Source organism: Solanum pennellii, chromosome 2 (assembly GCF_001406875.1).
Source record: "Solanum pennellii chromosome 2, SPENNV200".
In the NCBI taxonomy this organism is placed as follows: domain Eukaryota; kingdom Viridiplantae; phylum Streptophyta; class Magnoliopsida; order Solanales; family Solanaceae; genus Solanum; species Solanum pennellii.
In genome coordinates, this window is record NC_028638.1 from 33868944 (window position 1) to 33882924 (window position 13981).

Genomic DNA, 13981 nt, shown 5'->3' on the forward strand with positions numbered 1-13981 from the left:
GGGGGGGGCTGGCCGGTGGGGGAAGGTCAAGGATCGTGTGAAAAAATAAAAATTTTGAAATTGAAAATATTTTTTTAAATTGATGCTTTTCAAAAAATAAAATGTAATTTGAAATTGGAGGAGAGCTATGGAAAATGTTTTCCTTAATTTTTGAAGGGAAGTCATTTTCCTTAATTTTGAGGAAAATGAGTTGATTTGGAAAACATTTTCCAAAACTTTTGTCCCAACCAAACATGGGAAAATTGGAAAACATTTTCCAGAAAATGTTTTCCTTCATACCAAACACACTCTAAGTTCAAAGTTAATATATGAATAACTTGATTATTCATGTATTAGTTTTATATCATATTTAATAAAGTCATTCATGTATTATTCTTTAATTTTATATAATTTTTGATTGATAGGTTCTCAAGCAGGGGTGAGTGTTCGGTTTTTTGGTTTGATTTTATCAAACTTTGATTTCATTCTTCAATTTTAGAAAAATGTGCATTGTATAACAGATTGAACTAATTCGATCGGTTCAATTTAATTCAGTATCGTTAGAGCAGTTTTTTTTGTGTGAATGAAAAAACAATGAGGGGAAAGTCAACGTATAAAATACTTAAAAATTTAAAATTATGTTAAGAGAGTGTCTCGTTGTAGAACATTTATTGTGCTAACTAAAAGATATGTGTCTTTGTCAAGAACACTATGCCTCCAACTATTTCTTGAGAAAAATAAGGATGAAGACGGATTTCTTTACATAACTTACACCGATAAAATACGTTTGAGTTCCATTTGAAATTTATATTTGAAGTTATATATATATATATAAACTGAGAGAAAATTGTATATACAAATACAAATACATATATTTTGTCTTGTACACTTGGAATCATACAACTACAGATATTTTCCTATCCAGTTTTCTTTTATCTTTCTCTCTTTCTCGCTTATACAAACACAAATTATACGATTAATTCATATATATATAACGAAATATACATATTAATATATGTATTTAATACTTGTGATATTATTGATGCTTAATCTAACATTAGAAACACACTAATTGATATACAAATAAAACATGGAAAATGTTTTTTTATATGCTAAAAATAACAATAAAACTAAAATAAATTTTCAATATTATAGACAAATAAAAGTAAACAGAAATATTTATCGAAAAGAAAGGATAATTTTGTTTATTGAATTACTACTTCCTATATTCAACAATAATTGTTCGCTATCGACTTTACACGCTTCTTAAGAAACTATAAATAGAACAATAATTTTCTTATATCATCCTTTAAATATAACAAATACAATATCTTGAAAAATATAATAGAAAAATGACTATAATTAATGATAAGAATAAATTAGGAACTAAATATGAAAATACTAATTGATTTCATAAAGTAAACACATATTATTAAATATTTCAAAATAATATAATAAACAACTATAATTAAACTGAGAAAATACTAATCAATACGTAAACATTCTCTGAATTGATGCTTTCTTCTGTTCACGCAATAATTAACAGTAGTTTTAATAACAACATGGTCCTTTCTCTGATTAGTAATAATACTTTCATCGTCGAACAATAATTGTTCATTATATTATTTTGAGTGTCTAATAATATTGTTTACTTTATAAAACTAATAAATAATTTTACATAGTTATTTTTAATTTACACTTATCATTAATTATACTTATTTCTCTATTATATTTTCAAGACATTATATTTATATTCAAAGTAATATAAAAAAAATTACTCTTTTATTTATAGTTTATTAAGAAGTATGCAAAATCAACCTTGGACAAAATATTATTGAATAGAGGAATAGTTTTAATAAACAAGATTGATATATAATTATGAAAAAATAAATTTGGCCAGAAAATGTGGCATTTTACTTATATTATTTTACCTTTTTGAATATTTTTATTATTTTAATTTTTAATATCTTTTAATTAAAAAATAAAATAAAAAATTATTTTAAAATAAAAAATAATATAAATTTTTAATTATTTAATTGAATTCTAACTAAATTTTTTGATCACTTAGCATTACCCAATAATTATTATATGCTAATAGTATAAATGAGTTAGCGACGTAACTATAATTTGGAGGGATTTTTTCTGCACGTGTACAGTAATATAGAGATTATGAAATTTTAAGTTGGTCAGATTTGTGATATTACGCACTGTCAATAAATAAATTACATCATTATCTTAAATATATGTTTTCCTCTTATTATATTGGAGGGAGTTAGATGCTAAAGTAAACAATAGTTTGTTAATCTGCCTGTTTTAGTAGGAATATTTTTGCAATGCTTCTTAGCTTTAAAGAAAATTCTTACCTTTTTAATTACACTTTTGTTACTTGAATATCGTTAATATTTGTGTGTATTTTGTAACTATTTTAAGTAAAATAATTAATAGTAGATGATGAATTTTTCCGTTTATTTTACTTTTATTAAAAATAGTTGTCTAGTAATACTTATTTAGTTTGAAAAATTGAGAGACAATTTATTTATTTATATTTATTTTACTCTTTATATTGAATACTATTTGATAATTGATATACAATAAATTTCTCAAAGTATTTATTTTAATATATTCAAAGGATAATATTATCTTATAACTTATTATTTCTTTAGATATATACTAAGTAAACAGTAGACAACTATTATAGAACTATATCACTTATGAACATTTCAATGAACCCCTCACATTAAATTTTCAAAATAATATTAAATCAAAAATTTAAAACCATTTAACTAACACCCCTTGAAAAAAAATTTGTGAATAACCATTAGGCCCGTGTAAAACACATGTTTTTCCTAACTTTAGACTTTTTTAATTACTACTTAGAATCTGTTTGACATTGATACTATAAGCCAAATGTTTTTTTTTTCTTTATTCATTTTTTTTAAAATTCTTTTTATATGTTTAACAAATCCTTAAAACTGTTTTAATGGAAGTAGAAACAGTTTTTTCTGTTAAGAGGAAATTAGATAATTCTGTTCTTTAAAATAAGCAAAAGCAAAAAATTATTTTTTTAGACCAAAATACCCCTTGAATATATACATATTTACCAATATATTCCTTATTGAATAATTAACATCTCATGAATTTGATTAAAATTCATTCAAGAATTTTATTTCTTATTCTTATATGACATGTTGTTTTATTTTATTTTATGTTTATATATTATTATTTATATTTTGTATTATGTGACATTTAATTTTGCAAAATAAGAATAAAAGTCAAAACATTTTCGCAGAACTGAAAAAGAAAGAGAGAAAAAGTAACAAATTAAAAATTTCAATCCTCCCAAAAAGTTATAAATAACATTTTTCTTTAGTTTCTTAATTTGCCTATTATTTTATTTTAATTTGGATTTTTAGAAAAAAACTTGAGAGTATTATGAAAAGAAAAAGAAAACATAATAGCTAAAGATTGAACCTAAAAGAAATCGTAGGAAACAAATAACAAAAAGATTCTTCTTTTTAATATTTTCAATAATACTTTAGCAATTTTTTCTATTAAAAATAACAATTAAAAATGTCAGCTCCCCTAGAAAGATCACAAATAAAAAAAAAATCCACTTTTTTGTAGTTTACATATTATATCCTACAAAGATACTTATCATTTTTGTAATTTAATTTTAAAATTACTTTTAAAAAAATCATTTTTGCCAATACAAATTATTTTTTCTTTAAAAATACTTTTTCTAAAAAATTATTTAATGTGAAACATGCTCTTAATGTCTTAAAGATCCATTTAGTGTTGATCACAACAATTGACCAATTAAATTCTTTGTGATTTTTCTTCTCCCATGAGAATTTTCAGATTTTATATATGTAGATAATATTGTGATTGCGTCCCTACTTCACTGTTATAGTGCTTTGGACTTCCTTTTTTTGGTTTCTTCTTTTTTCCCTTTTGAGAAAAGGACCAAATTTGCTTTTAGATTACTCGAAATTGAACTATTTTGCCATTTCTACAAATTTTGGTATAATATTTATTTTTGCCCTTGACCCGTTACGAATTCAAATCTAAGAATAATAATTCTATCATAGAAAAAAATAGAGAGATAAATTTAAATTTTTTATCCAAAAGAATTTGAACATGCGAAGTCTATCTATTTCAAGACGGAACTTAATCCTCAAGAATAATACGAGTAATTATAAGGGTATTAATTGACCAAAGTTTAGTACTTTTCCCCTTTCTTTCCTATAATTTTGATATCGGACTATAACTCGTACATATCTCGATTAATTTATTAAATGTATCTTACTTTATTTCAGTATGCAACTCTGATTTAAAACCTTAGTATCTCATACATTTCATTTACCACAGGAATCACATTTTTAAATGCATATTTTAGACTCTTTTTTTTCTCATAATCATGATGTTCAGGTTTTATCTTTCGTACATCTTGACCAATTATGCAGAATATCTGACACTTCTTATATGCAACATGTTTTAGATAACTCTGTCAATCAAGACTATAATAGATGAAAAAAATCACTTGATTTTTTCATTGTTGCTGAAAATTGAACTTGAGACTTTACGATGCTCGATAAGAAAAGTAAGGCAAAGAGTAGTATAAGTATTAAAAGGAACCCCACGAAAGGATAGGAGAGACAAATAAGAAGAAGACACAACAGTAATCAAATATGACTGATTAATATTCAGCCAAAACATTGGTAGGTCCTAAGCAGAATGTACACACATAACATCCCCCACTACTCTCCTTACTTCCTAGATTTCATTGTTTATTTACTTGTATCTATATTTTTATGAAAAATAAAATAATTTTTTTTTCTTTTTCTGAATGACCTTAACAAAAGTCTTATAAATACCCCCTTCAAATACCCATTCATATCCATCTTGCACAGAAATTAATTAAGAGCTTTGAAGTGTGAGTGAGAAATAGTATAACAGAAAGATGGAGACTTTCCCAGTAGTTAACATGGAGATGCTTAACACTGAAAAAAGGGCTGCAGCATTGGAGAAAATAAAAGATGCTTGTGAGAACTGGGGATTCTTTGAGGTAACATTGACACCATAATATCTCATACAACTTTTATGAGATATCATGATACACATATTGTGCTTTGTACGTACAGAGACGGATCCAAGATTTAAAATTTATGAGTTCAATCTTTAATTTTTGTATTGACCGTTAAAAATACTGAGTTTAGATGACCTGATTGTATAAACACTTATTTTTGCTATGTTTCTGTATATATGAAGGTGATTAATCATGGGATCTCTCATGAGCTTCTGGACACAGTAGAGAAGTTCACAAAGGAACATTACAAGAAGTGTATGGAACAAAGGTTCAAGGAAATGGTGGCAAGTAAAGGCCTTGAAGGTGTTCAGACTGAAATTGATGATTTGGACTGGGAAAGTACTTTCTTCTTGAAACATCTTCCTGTTTCAAACATTTCAGAAGTTCCTGATCTTGAAGATAATTATAGGTCAGAGGGATCTCCATGTTTTGTTCTACTCCCTCCGTCACAATTTATATGACGTCGTTTGACTTGACATGAAATTTAAGAAGAAAAAAAGAAAGATAGACTTTTGAAATTTGTGGTCTAAAACACTCATTGACTATTTGTGTGACTATAAATCGTTTCATTAAGGTTAAAAAGGAAATCTTTAGTTAAGTTATTTCTAAATAAAAAAACTGTACTTATGGAACTGTGGATTTTCCATGCTGACTTAACATGAAACATGACAGGAAAATCATGAAGGAGTTTGCTGATAAACTGGAGAAACTAGCAGAGCAACTGTTGGATTTGCTGTGTGAAAATCTAGGACTAGAGCAAGGTTACTTGAAGAAAGTGTTTTATGGCTCAAAGGGACCTACTTTTGGTACCAAAGTTAGCAACTACCCACCATGTCCCAAGCCTGATCTCATTAAAGGGCTGAGGGCTCACACAGATGCTGGTGGCATCATCCTTCTATTCCAAGATGACAAAGTCAGTGGTCTCCAACTACTCAAAGATGACAAATGGATTGATGTTCCACCGATGCGCCACTCCATTGTCATCAACCTCGGTGACCAACTCGAGGTATCCAAGGATTTAACCTATATACACAGATATATATTATATATCAATGTGATTTAACATATAGCATCATGTTCTCTACTGTATTTTCAAGGTCACTAGTTCGGATACCTTGCTATCCCTGGAGAATTTTTACTCTATCAGATCACCTAAAAGATAAATAAGACAGTGTAAAAAGGATTTACTCATACATATAAGTTAAAATCATACTAGTTTGACTAAATATTGACAATTCTCTATCTTTTTAGATGATCTGATGATGTAAAAGTTCGATGTTGAACTCATTAATAACATTGTTGATTTGTGTTTTGGATGGTTTTTAGGTGATTACGAATGGAAAATACAGGAGTGTGGAGCACAGGGTAATTGCTCAGCCTGATGGAAACAGAATGTCCTTGGCTTCGTTCTATAATCCGGGGAGTGATGCTGTCATCTATCCAGCACCAGAATTGTTGGAGAAGGAAGAAAAAGAGAACACAATAATGTATCCCAAATTTGTTTTTGAGGATTATATGAAATTATATGCAGGTCTCAAATTCCAAGCTAAAGAGCCAAGGTTTGAAGCAATGAAGGCTGTGGAAACTGCTGTCAACTTGGGCCCAATAGCAACTGTTTGATGAGACCAGTATTAATACAACAGTAATTAATGGGAATGGGAAGAAAAGATTGTTTAGTAGTAAGATAATGATGTTGTAATAATTTGTTAATGTTGGTTTAATTAGTGGGGTGCTTTATCTTGCTTTGTGCAACTTGGGTTTTCTTTATGTACTCTTGTCTGGTAGTGTGATATGTTAAGAGGATTTGATTGTAAAGTTTTCAGATTTCCTATGAAATCTTTTATTCCCAGCATATTAATTTATTGAGTTTTAAGTTTTACGCACGATGTCAAGATTCATACAATCAGGTCACTTACAAGGGCAACCTGATAAATTCATTGTGCAAAAGAATATCCACAATCTTTGATGCCCCTTTTGTTAAAAGAAGGAAATGACATGGTAACTAGACAGATATATACTCTTTTTCTTCCACTAAATCACTGGTGTCATTTTCAGGGGATTCTTTATGGAAACCATAAAGCTGACATTTTCATTTTCACCCGCACCATCTATTTGCCATCCCTAGTTAAATGTAATGATCTTCATTCATGTTCATTGAAGCCTGGAAGGTATTTACATTATATACACCAATATCATTAACATTATTTTTACACGATCACAGCATATTAATATCATTTTTATTGAATTTTTAGTGCAGATATTTACCTACAACTACATTGTCCTGACCTGATTGTGTAAATATTTTAGTTTCTTATTGCAAGAACTTAAACCCAATATTAAAGAGCTTAGCAATCCAAACCAAACATGGACTCAGAATTAATATTATATCTCTAAAACACAGAACTGGTGAACTTATTCCATGGATTGGGACATCCCACCATATATCCCCGAGACTAACTAGTAACCCTAACCAAACACAGGAAAAATAATCCTGCATTTCATCCCCAGGATTATTATCCCTTATCCCTTGTACCAAATGACTAGTAATCTTTCCTCCTAACAAATGAGCACTAGGTATGCAGATACTATAAAAGTTAGCAACATCTAAACCTGCAAACAATGTATGTGAAGTGCATAATTCAGGCAGTCAGCGAAGGACGGTAAGTTGAACATCATTCTGGAAAATTATACTGTGGATAACACTTTTAAAACACACACGTGTACCTAATTCCAGTTCTCATGTTCCCTAACGGCTAGAACTGCTTGTATTAAAAGAATGTTATTCTGGATCTACCAGAACAAAAGGGATTAACAGATGAAAGAACAGCAGTACTTTAAACATTGGACATACAGATTTAAAAAAGAACTCCACAGAAAGGGATGTAATGGAAGACGAGCTTTGATCGTGCTCATTAGCTTCGTCCACATTAAGCATCCATATCCCCACAAATTTCTTTTTTATGAGTGTGGTGTCCGTGTTAGCATGAGGCACACAATCCATCAAACAGCCTATTATAGCCCACAAGCATAGGGATTGAGTAACCGCATGCACCAAAGTTAAAGCAGATGGGCTCACACCAAGTGTCACAGAAAATTGAACCTAGCATCTCCAGGCTACTACTACTATGCCTTGAGCACTCACTAATGACCTTGGGGTTCTCACAAATCCATACCCATATGCATGTTTAGTTAAGATCTACAAATCTGAGATGATGCTACCGCATCCTGAACCACAAATTATAGATTCACAGATAGAGAGACAAAAGCTTCTGTATTAAACCCCTTAAACTGGTTCCAGCTCAACAGTAGACAGCCTTCGCCATTTTTTCCCATTTCAAAGATGAAACCAAAGGTTACGTGAATTTTTCAGAAAGTGAGGCAAATGAAAAAGGAGACGAGCACAATAAGAGGCATGGGTGGCCAACTTAATCTTGGATGGAAAACATGTAACCCATAAAGAACTATGGTCCTCTGTTCATGTAAAATTTTGCTAAAATCATATCAGATATCTATGATCATACAAGGAATTTTACTGTTACAATAACAGGATAAATGGCACATACACTTCAAGGAAGCTCATCAGGGTTCTTCCTCAGAAATGACAAGAGAAATTCAGGCATTAGTGTCTGAAAAAGTAAGTCAAAGAGGCAGGCTTGCTTTTGAAAATGTTTAACAGCAAATATAATAGCTATGCATCACAAGTTCCAAAATCACTATCAAACAGAACAACTATCCCAGAATGTTAGCAACATCTCATCAGCCATGAAACAGACAGAATCCGAACTATGTACTTGGGAAAGGGAGCAAGAAAGGAGAAGAGAAATAACAAGAAACCTATTTCAAAGAACAAATGTTTGTTTAAAAAAATGACTATATCATAATAGTTCCCATATAACAGCAAACTTCTTGTTTCATCAAAAAAACTTAAATGTATAATTGACGTTGCAAGGCCAAAATTTTCTGATCTCATGAACATAAATGTTGTTTGTAAGAAAAATAAATATTGCTAAATTAGTGTCAGGTAGCCTAAGCTTTACTAGCATCATTCTAGTCATTTGGATTATCATTCCCCTCAGTCTTCAGGCTCTCAACCATTTCCTGAGATCCCTGAGTAGCTTCTTCATTGGAACAATGATTCTTCAGAACTGTTGAGATGTCAATTTCAGAAGCTCCAGCAAGCTTAAATCTTTCAACAGCAGTATCAAGCTTCTCCTTCCAACCAGTCAACCCCAATTTACATTCAACTTGAGACCGCTCAAAAAGCATATTACCCCAAAATAAATGTATTTGAGATCGCATTACAGCAGCTTGCTGTGCAGCCTCATCAGCTGAAATTTCACCTGGACCACCTGTAGCTGACACCTCACCTTCAGGACCACTTCCCTGTTTCTTCTTTCTCCTTAGTAGTTCATCCTTCTTGCTTGTACTAGGATCTTTTAGTTCATTATCCCTAAGCTCCTCCAGCTTTTCCCACATCTGAGTTGCTGCTTTCATTTTCTCTTCTGCACTTTCAAATAGAGCAAGCGTCTCAGTACGATCCCAACTTGACAGGTCCTCTTTCTTAGCCAAGACAAAGGACCAGTGAAGTTTTGCCATTTCAAATTGCTGCTGCCCTAATGCTAACAACCCCTCATAAAAGTCTGGTTTAATCGAGAGAGCCTCCTCATACTTCTCTTTGGCCAGAGAATATTTTTCTTTCACCCAGTCATATGCTGCTTGAAGCTTGATACCCATCGTCTCCTTTGACGCAGAATCATCAATTGGCATTCGTTTCCTTGCTGCACACATGTGAACATTTCCCCAGTTGAAAAAAGCCAGAGCAGCCACTTCCTGAAACTTTAAGGCAGCCTTGTCAAAAAGAGCTTGAGCTGCTTCACTTGTCACAGTCTCCTCAAGGGCTTCAGCGCTAAGCTCCATCCCAAGCTCGTGCAGGTCAATGTGGGCATCCGGATCAATGCCAACATGAGTCCTGAATAACTGAGCGAACTCGAACAACCAATCATCCATCTCAACCTCCTTGCATTCAGGATCTTCTGTTATGGTTTTCTCTTTCGTAATGCCCTTCTCTGACTTGTTAATCTCACTTTCCAGAGTTTCCACAATGGAATCACTTAGTGAAGAGTGGGATACACTCTCATCTGCTATATTCTCCTCACTCTCAACAGGCCTCTCTTCCTCTTCCAACAAAGCTGGTTCTTGTTCAGGACTCACCTCGACAATATGCAATCTCAACATCCCTATGAAGTCACCTTCATCTGCATCAGGGTCTTTTGGTACTAGACTATCAACCCAGGACTCGGCCAATCTAAGCTCAGCCGTACAGGTAATAGTTACCAAATCACCGTCACTGTCCTTATATTTAACAAGAACAGATTTGGACATCGGAAACCGTTTCATAACAATATCCCTTAAGACTCTAAAACTGCAATTTACAGGCATTTGGGCAAGTCTTATATCATGATCATAAACAAGCTTCAATGGCCTCCAACGAATCACAGCCTCTTTAGAATGTCCATGGACTGTTATTGATGCTGAGGTAGAAGCATTCTCCTTCTGATCATCCATACTAGGACTTATATTAGGTTTAGAAGGACCAGTTGAAGGCTTCAAGGAAACACTTGGCAACTGAACTTTGGCCTGAGTACTATTTTCAGCTGGCATAACATAAGAGGGCTTATTGGGTTTACTATTAACTGACACAACCGTAGCCCCAGTTGATGGTACTGGCTTCTTAGACATTGATCGAGAAGGTAAACAGGGTCCTAGACCAGCAATAGAGGCGGCACCCACTGCAGATGCACCAAGTGCAGCTGGAGATGGGCGGCTCTGGAGGTCTTGCTGGGCATCCTGGCGGGGACCAAGTATCATGCTCAATCGCCCTGCAATTTCCAAGGCATCCTGATGATTCCCATCAGCATCCAATAGCATTTGCACATCTTGCATTGCCATTTCATACTTACCCACAGCCTCAAGTGCACGGGCCCTTCGCAGAAGAGCTCGAACAAACCGAGGCTGAACCTGAAGTGCCATAGTACACTCAGAAATAACAGAATCATAATCTATGGGTTTCATTTGCATCATACAGGCTGCTCTGTTGCTATGGAACACAGCTCTTTCTGGGTGAGTTTTTGGTGTAAGTTTGAGAGCATTATCATATTGTTGTAAAGCCCCTACAAAATCCTTAGCCTGAAACCTTTTGTTTCCCTCTTCTTTCAGTTCGTGGGCTCTTTTTAAGAAAATTGATGAGTCCAAATCAACAGTACCATTAACAACAGGTTTATGGTTCTCCCCTTGATTTTGACCCTTTTTCTTCCTACCACCTGATTTCCCCATATAATTACTTCCAAAAACTTTTCAAGATTCAAACTTTAATACTTATAACCAAATTTAGTCAAAATCCCACTACTTATTTTCTGTATAAATCAAGAATAGCTCACAGAAATCGAATAGGAAAAAAGCAACTTACAGATAAAAGTTTACACCTTTGGTGCAGAATTCAGTGTGATATGATTGCATCTTGAAGAAGTGATGTAATGGGTCTTCCAGAAACAGTGTGGAGGTTTTGGATTTGAAACCCTAGATAGAGGAGTTGGTATTATTTCACTTTTAGTTGAATGAATATCCATTGTAGGCCCTGGATAATTTGCTTCATTGTGAGCCGTTGGATGGATGATTCTTTTCTGTTAATTATATTTTTGCTCTGTGTTGCGTTGCTATCCCACTTCGAAGAAATAAGGAAGGTAGGATGAAGATGATACAAGTTATCTTTTTTCAATTTTAGGGAAAATTACACCTTTTTCAGGTGCATGGTATTGTAAAAATTATAGTAATACTTTATTTCAATTATGAATGAATATTACAATTTTTAAGGAATCATTTACCAAAGTGTGTGAATAAAAATAAGGTAATGTATTTGATTTTGTATATTAATAGTATTTCATTGGATATTTTCTTTTATGATATGTGTAACTAATATTTTTTACTGTGTATTAAGGAATATATTATTGATACATAAAAATTTATGATATTTGTTATAAATTTACTGAACTAATTGATTATCCATTTAGTTTATTGAGAAAATGGTCTAATATACCCCTCAACTTTGTCATTTAGAGCTGATACCCCTTGTTATGAAAGTGACTCATATATATCCCTACCTGTAAACAAATGGCTCACATATACCCTTTTTCTCTAACGGAAATGAAAAAAAATATAATTTTAATCTAAATTTTTATTATTTTTTCTAAAAAATATAATCCCATATGAGTAAATTTAATCCTCGTCAAACATAATTTTTTTACCTTTTTTTGTTTCAATGACTAATTTATAATTATTATTTTGATAATCAAATTTATTTATGTTTCACTAATATTCTTGTAAAACTTATTGTAGATGACCAAATTTTTTCTTCGAATACGAAATTAAATTACAATACACACAAAAAAATAGTTTAATTTTTTTTTCTTTAAAGTAAGGAATGAAAGAAAAAAACAAAATAAGAATAAGAAACTCAAATAATTATAATAAAAAAAGTCAAAAAATAATTTATGTATGAAAAAAATTAAAATATACCTTAAACTTTGATAGAAGAATCATATATACCCCTAAATAATTTTTAAAAAAAAATTACTAGTAATAAATATAAATTTAAAACTAATTTTTTAACTTCCGTTAAATGAAGGATATATATGAGCCATTTTGTAACGGCAGGGGTATATGTGAGCCGTTTGTATAACGATAAGGGCATATATGGGCCACTTTTATAACAAGGGGCATATCAGCTCCAAATGACAAAGTTGAGGGGTATATCAGACCCTTTTCCCTAGTTTATTTATCAATTACTTATATTCATGTATGAACTAGTGGATGTGGACATTTAACCGTGTATCTACTAGTTTGAGTACATAACATGGTGACCTTTGGAATGATATCTCAATCTATTAATAGAGATATCATTCGATGTTGTCAGATACACTTGGAAAAAAAAAGCATTCTCTCTTTCATCTAAATATCTTGTCTTCTTCGCTTTATAATTATAGGCATAATACATAAATATGACCCTTAACTTGGGTAACAATTATGACCTTTAACTTTAGATGTGCACAAGCAGACACTTGAATAAAATTGAACAAATGGACACATTCTTCCTACATGGCACCTACATGGCAATTTTGTGTCCTACATGACATCCTACATGTATTATGTCATGTAGGACACCTGTGTCTACTTGTTTTATTTTATACAAGTTTAGTTGTCTACTTGTGCACACTCAAAGTTGGAGGGCATAGTTGTCCGCTCAAGCCAAGTTAAAGGTAATGTTTATATATTATGCCATAATTATATTATGTTGAACTAAATTTTACAATACGTTATCAACACGAAGTTTCTACTTGCAAAGATATCAAATCCTTATTTAGTTCACTTAGCTTATTCTCCTTATAATCTCATCATGTTGAATTTATCCAAATTTGAGTTTGTTGTATCAGATATCCTTGAAAAAAATTATTTCTCACGGTTACTAGATAATATTCACTTAGTTGCTAAAGGTCTTAATGGTACCATTACTCAGGATATGAAGTATCGAGTTAACTTGAAGGAAAAATTGTGATTTTTATTCATCATTATCTAAAGGAGGGCCAAAAGATTGAATATCTAACGGTAAAAGATCCGCTTAAATTGTAAACTGATTTAAATATGAGGTGCGACCATTTAAGGGTCTTCGTATTACCAACTCATCATAAACGAATGCACTTACAATATTTAAGGAATCATTTAGCAAAGTGTATGAATAAAAATAAGGTAATGTATTGATTTTGTATATTAATAGTATTTCATTGGATATTTTCTTTTATGATATGTGTAACTAATACTTTCTATCGTGTATTAAGGAATATATTATTGATACATAAAAATTTA

The 13981-nt window shown here is 31.4% G+C and overlaps 2 protein-coding genes across 2 annotated transcripts; one reads left to right on the forward strand and one right to left on the reverse strand.

Moving 5' to 3' along the window:
* Positions 1 to 4819: 4819 nt before the first annotated feature.
* Positions 4820 to 6944, forward strand: LOC107010265 (1-aminocyclopropane-1-carboxylate oxidase). Its single transcript, XM_015209514.2, has 4 exons — positions 4820 to 5044; positions 5248 to 5474; positions 5738 to 6071; positions 6392 to 6944. Exons 1-4 carry the CDS (start codon positions 4940 to 4942, stop codon positions 6683 to 6685), a joined length of 960 nt encoding a protein of 319 aa, XP_015065000.1. The 5' UTR covers positions 4820 to 4939; the 3' UTR covers positions 6686 to 6944.
* A 1974-nt stretch (positions 6945 to 8918) lies between these two features.
* LOC107010249 (protein CLMP1-like) lies at positions 8919 to 11869 on the reverse strand. The gene has a single exon (XM_015209492.2). It carries the CDS (start codon positions 11396 to 11398, stop codon positions 9113 to 9115), a length of 2286 nt encoding a protein of 761 aa, XP_015064978.1. The 5' UTR covers positions 11399 to 11869; the 3' UTR covers positions 8919 to 9112.
* Positions 11870 to 13981: the final 2112 nt, after the last annotated feature.

Bases quoted from the DNA above. Each gene is read 5' to 3' on its own strand.
- LOC107010265 (XM_015209514.2), top strand. From the start codon at position 4,940: ATGGAGACTTTCCCAGTAGTTAACATGGAGATGCTTAACACTGAAAAA. The intron at 5,475-5,737 runs GTCAGAGGGATC...GAAACATGACAG, and splicing joins GATCTTGAAGATAATTATAG to GAAAATCATGAAGGAGTTTG. The intron at 6,072-6,391 runs GTATCCAAGGAT...GATGGTTTTTAG, and splicing joins ACCTCGGTGACCAACTCGAG to GTGATTACGAATGGAAAATA.
- LOC107010249 (XM_015209492.2), bottom strand. From the start codon at position 11,398: ATGGGGAAATCAGGTGGTAGGAAGAAAAAGGGTCAAAATCAAGGGGAG.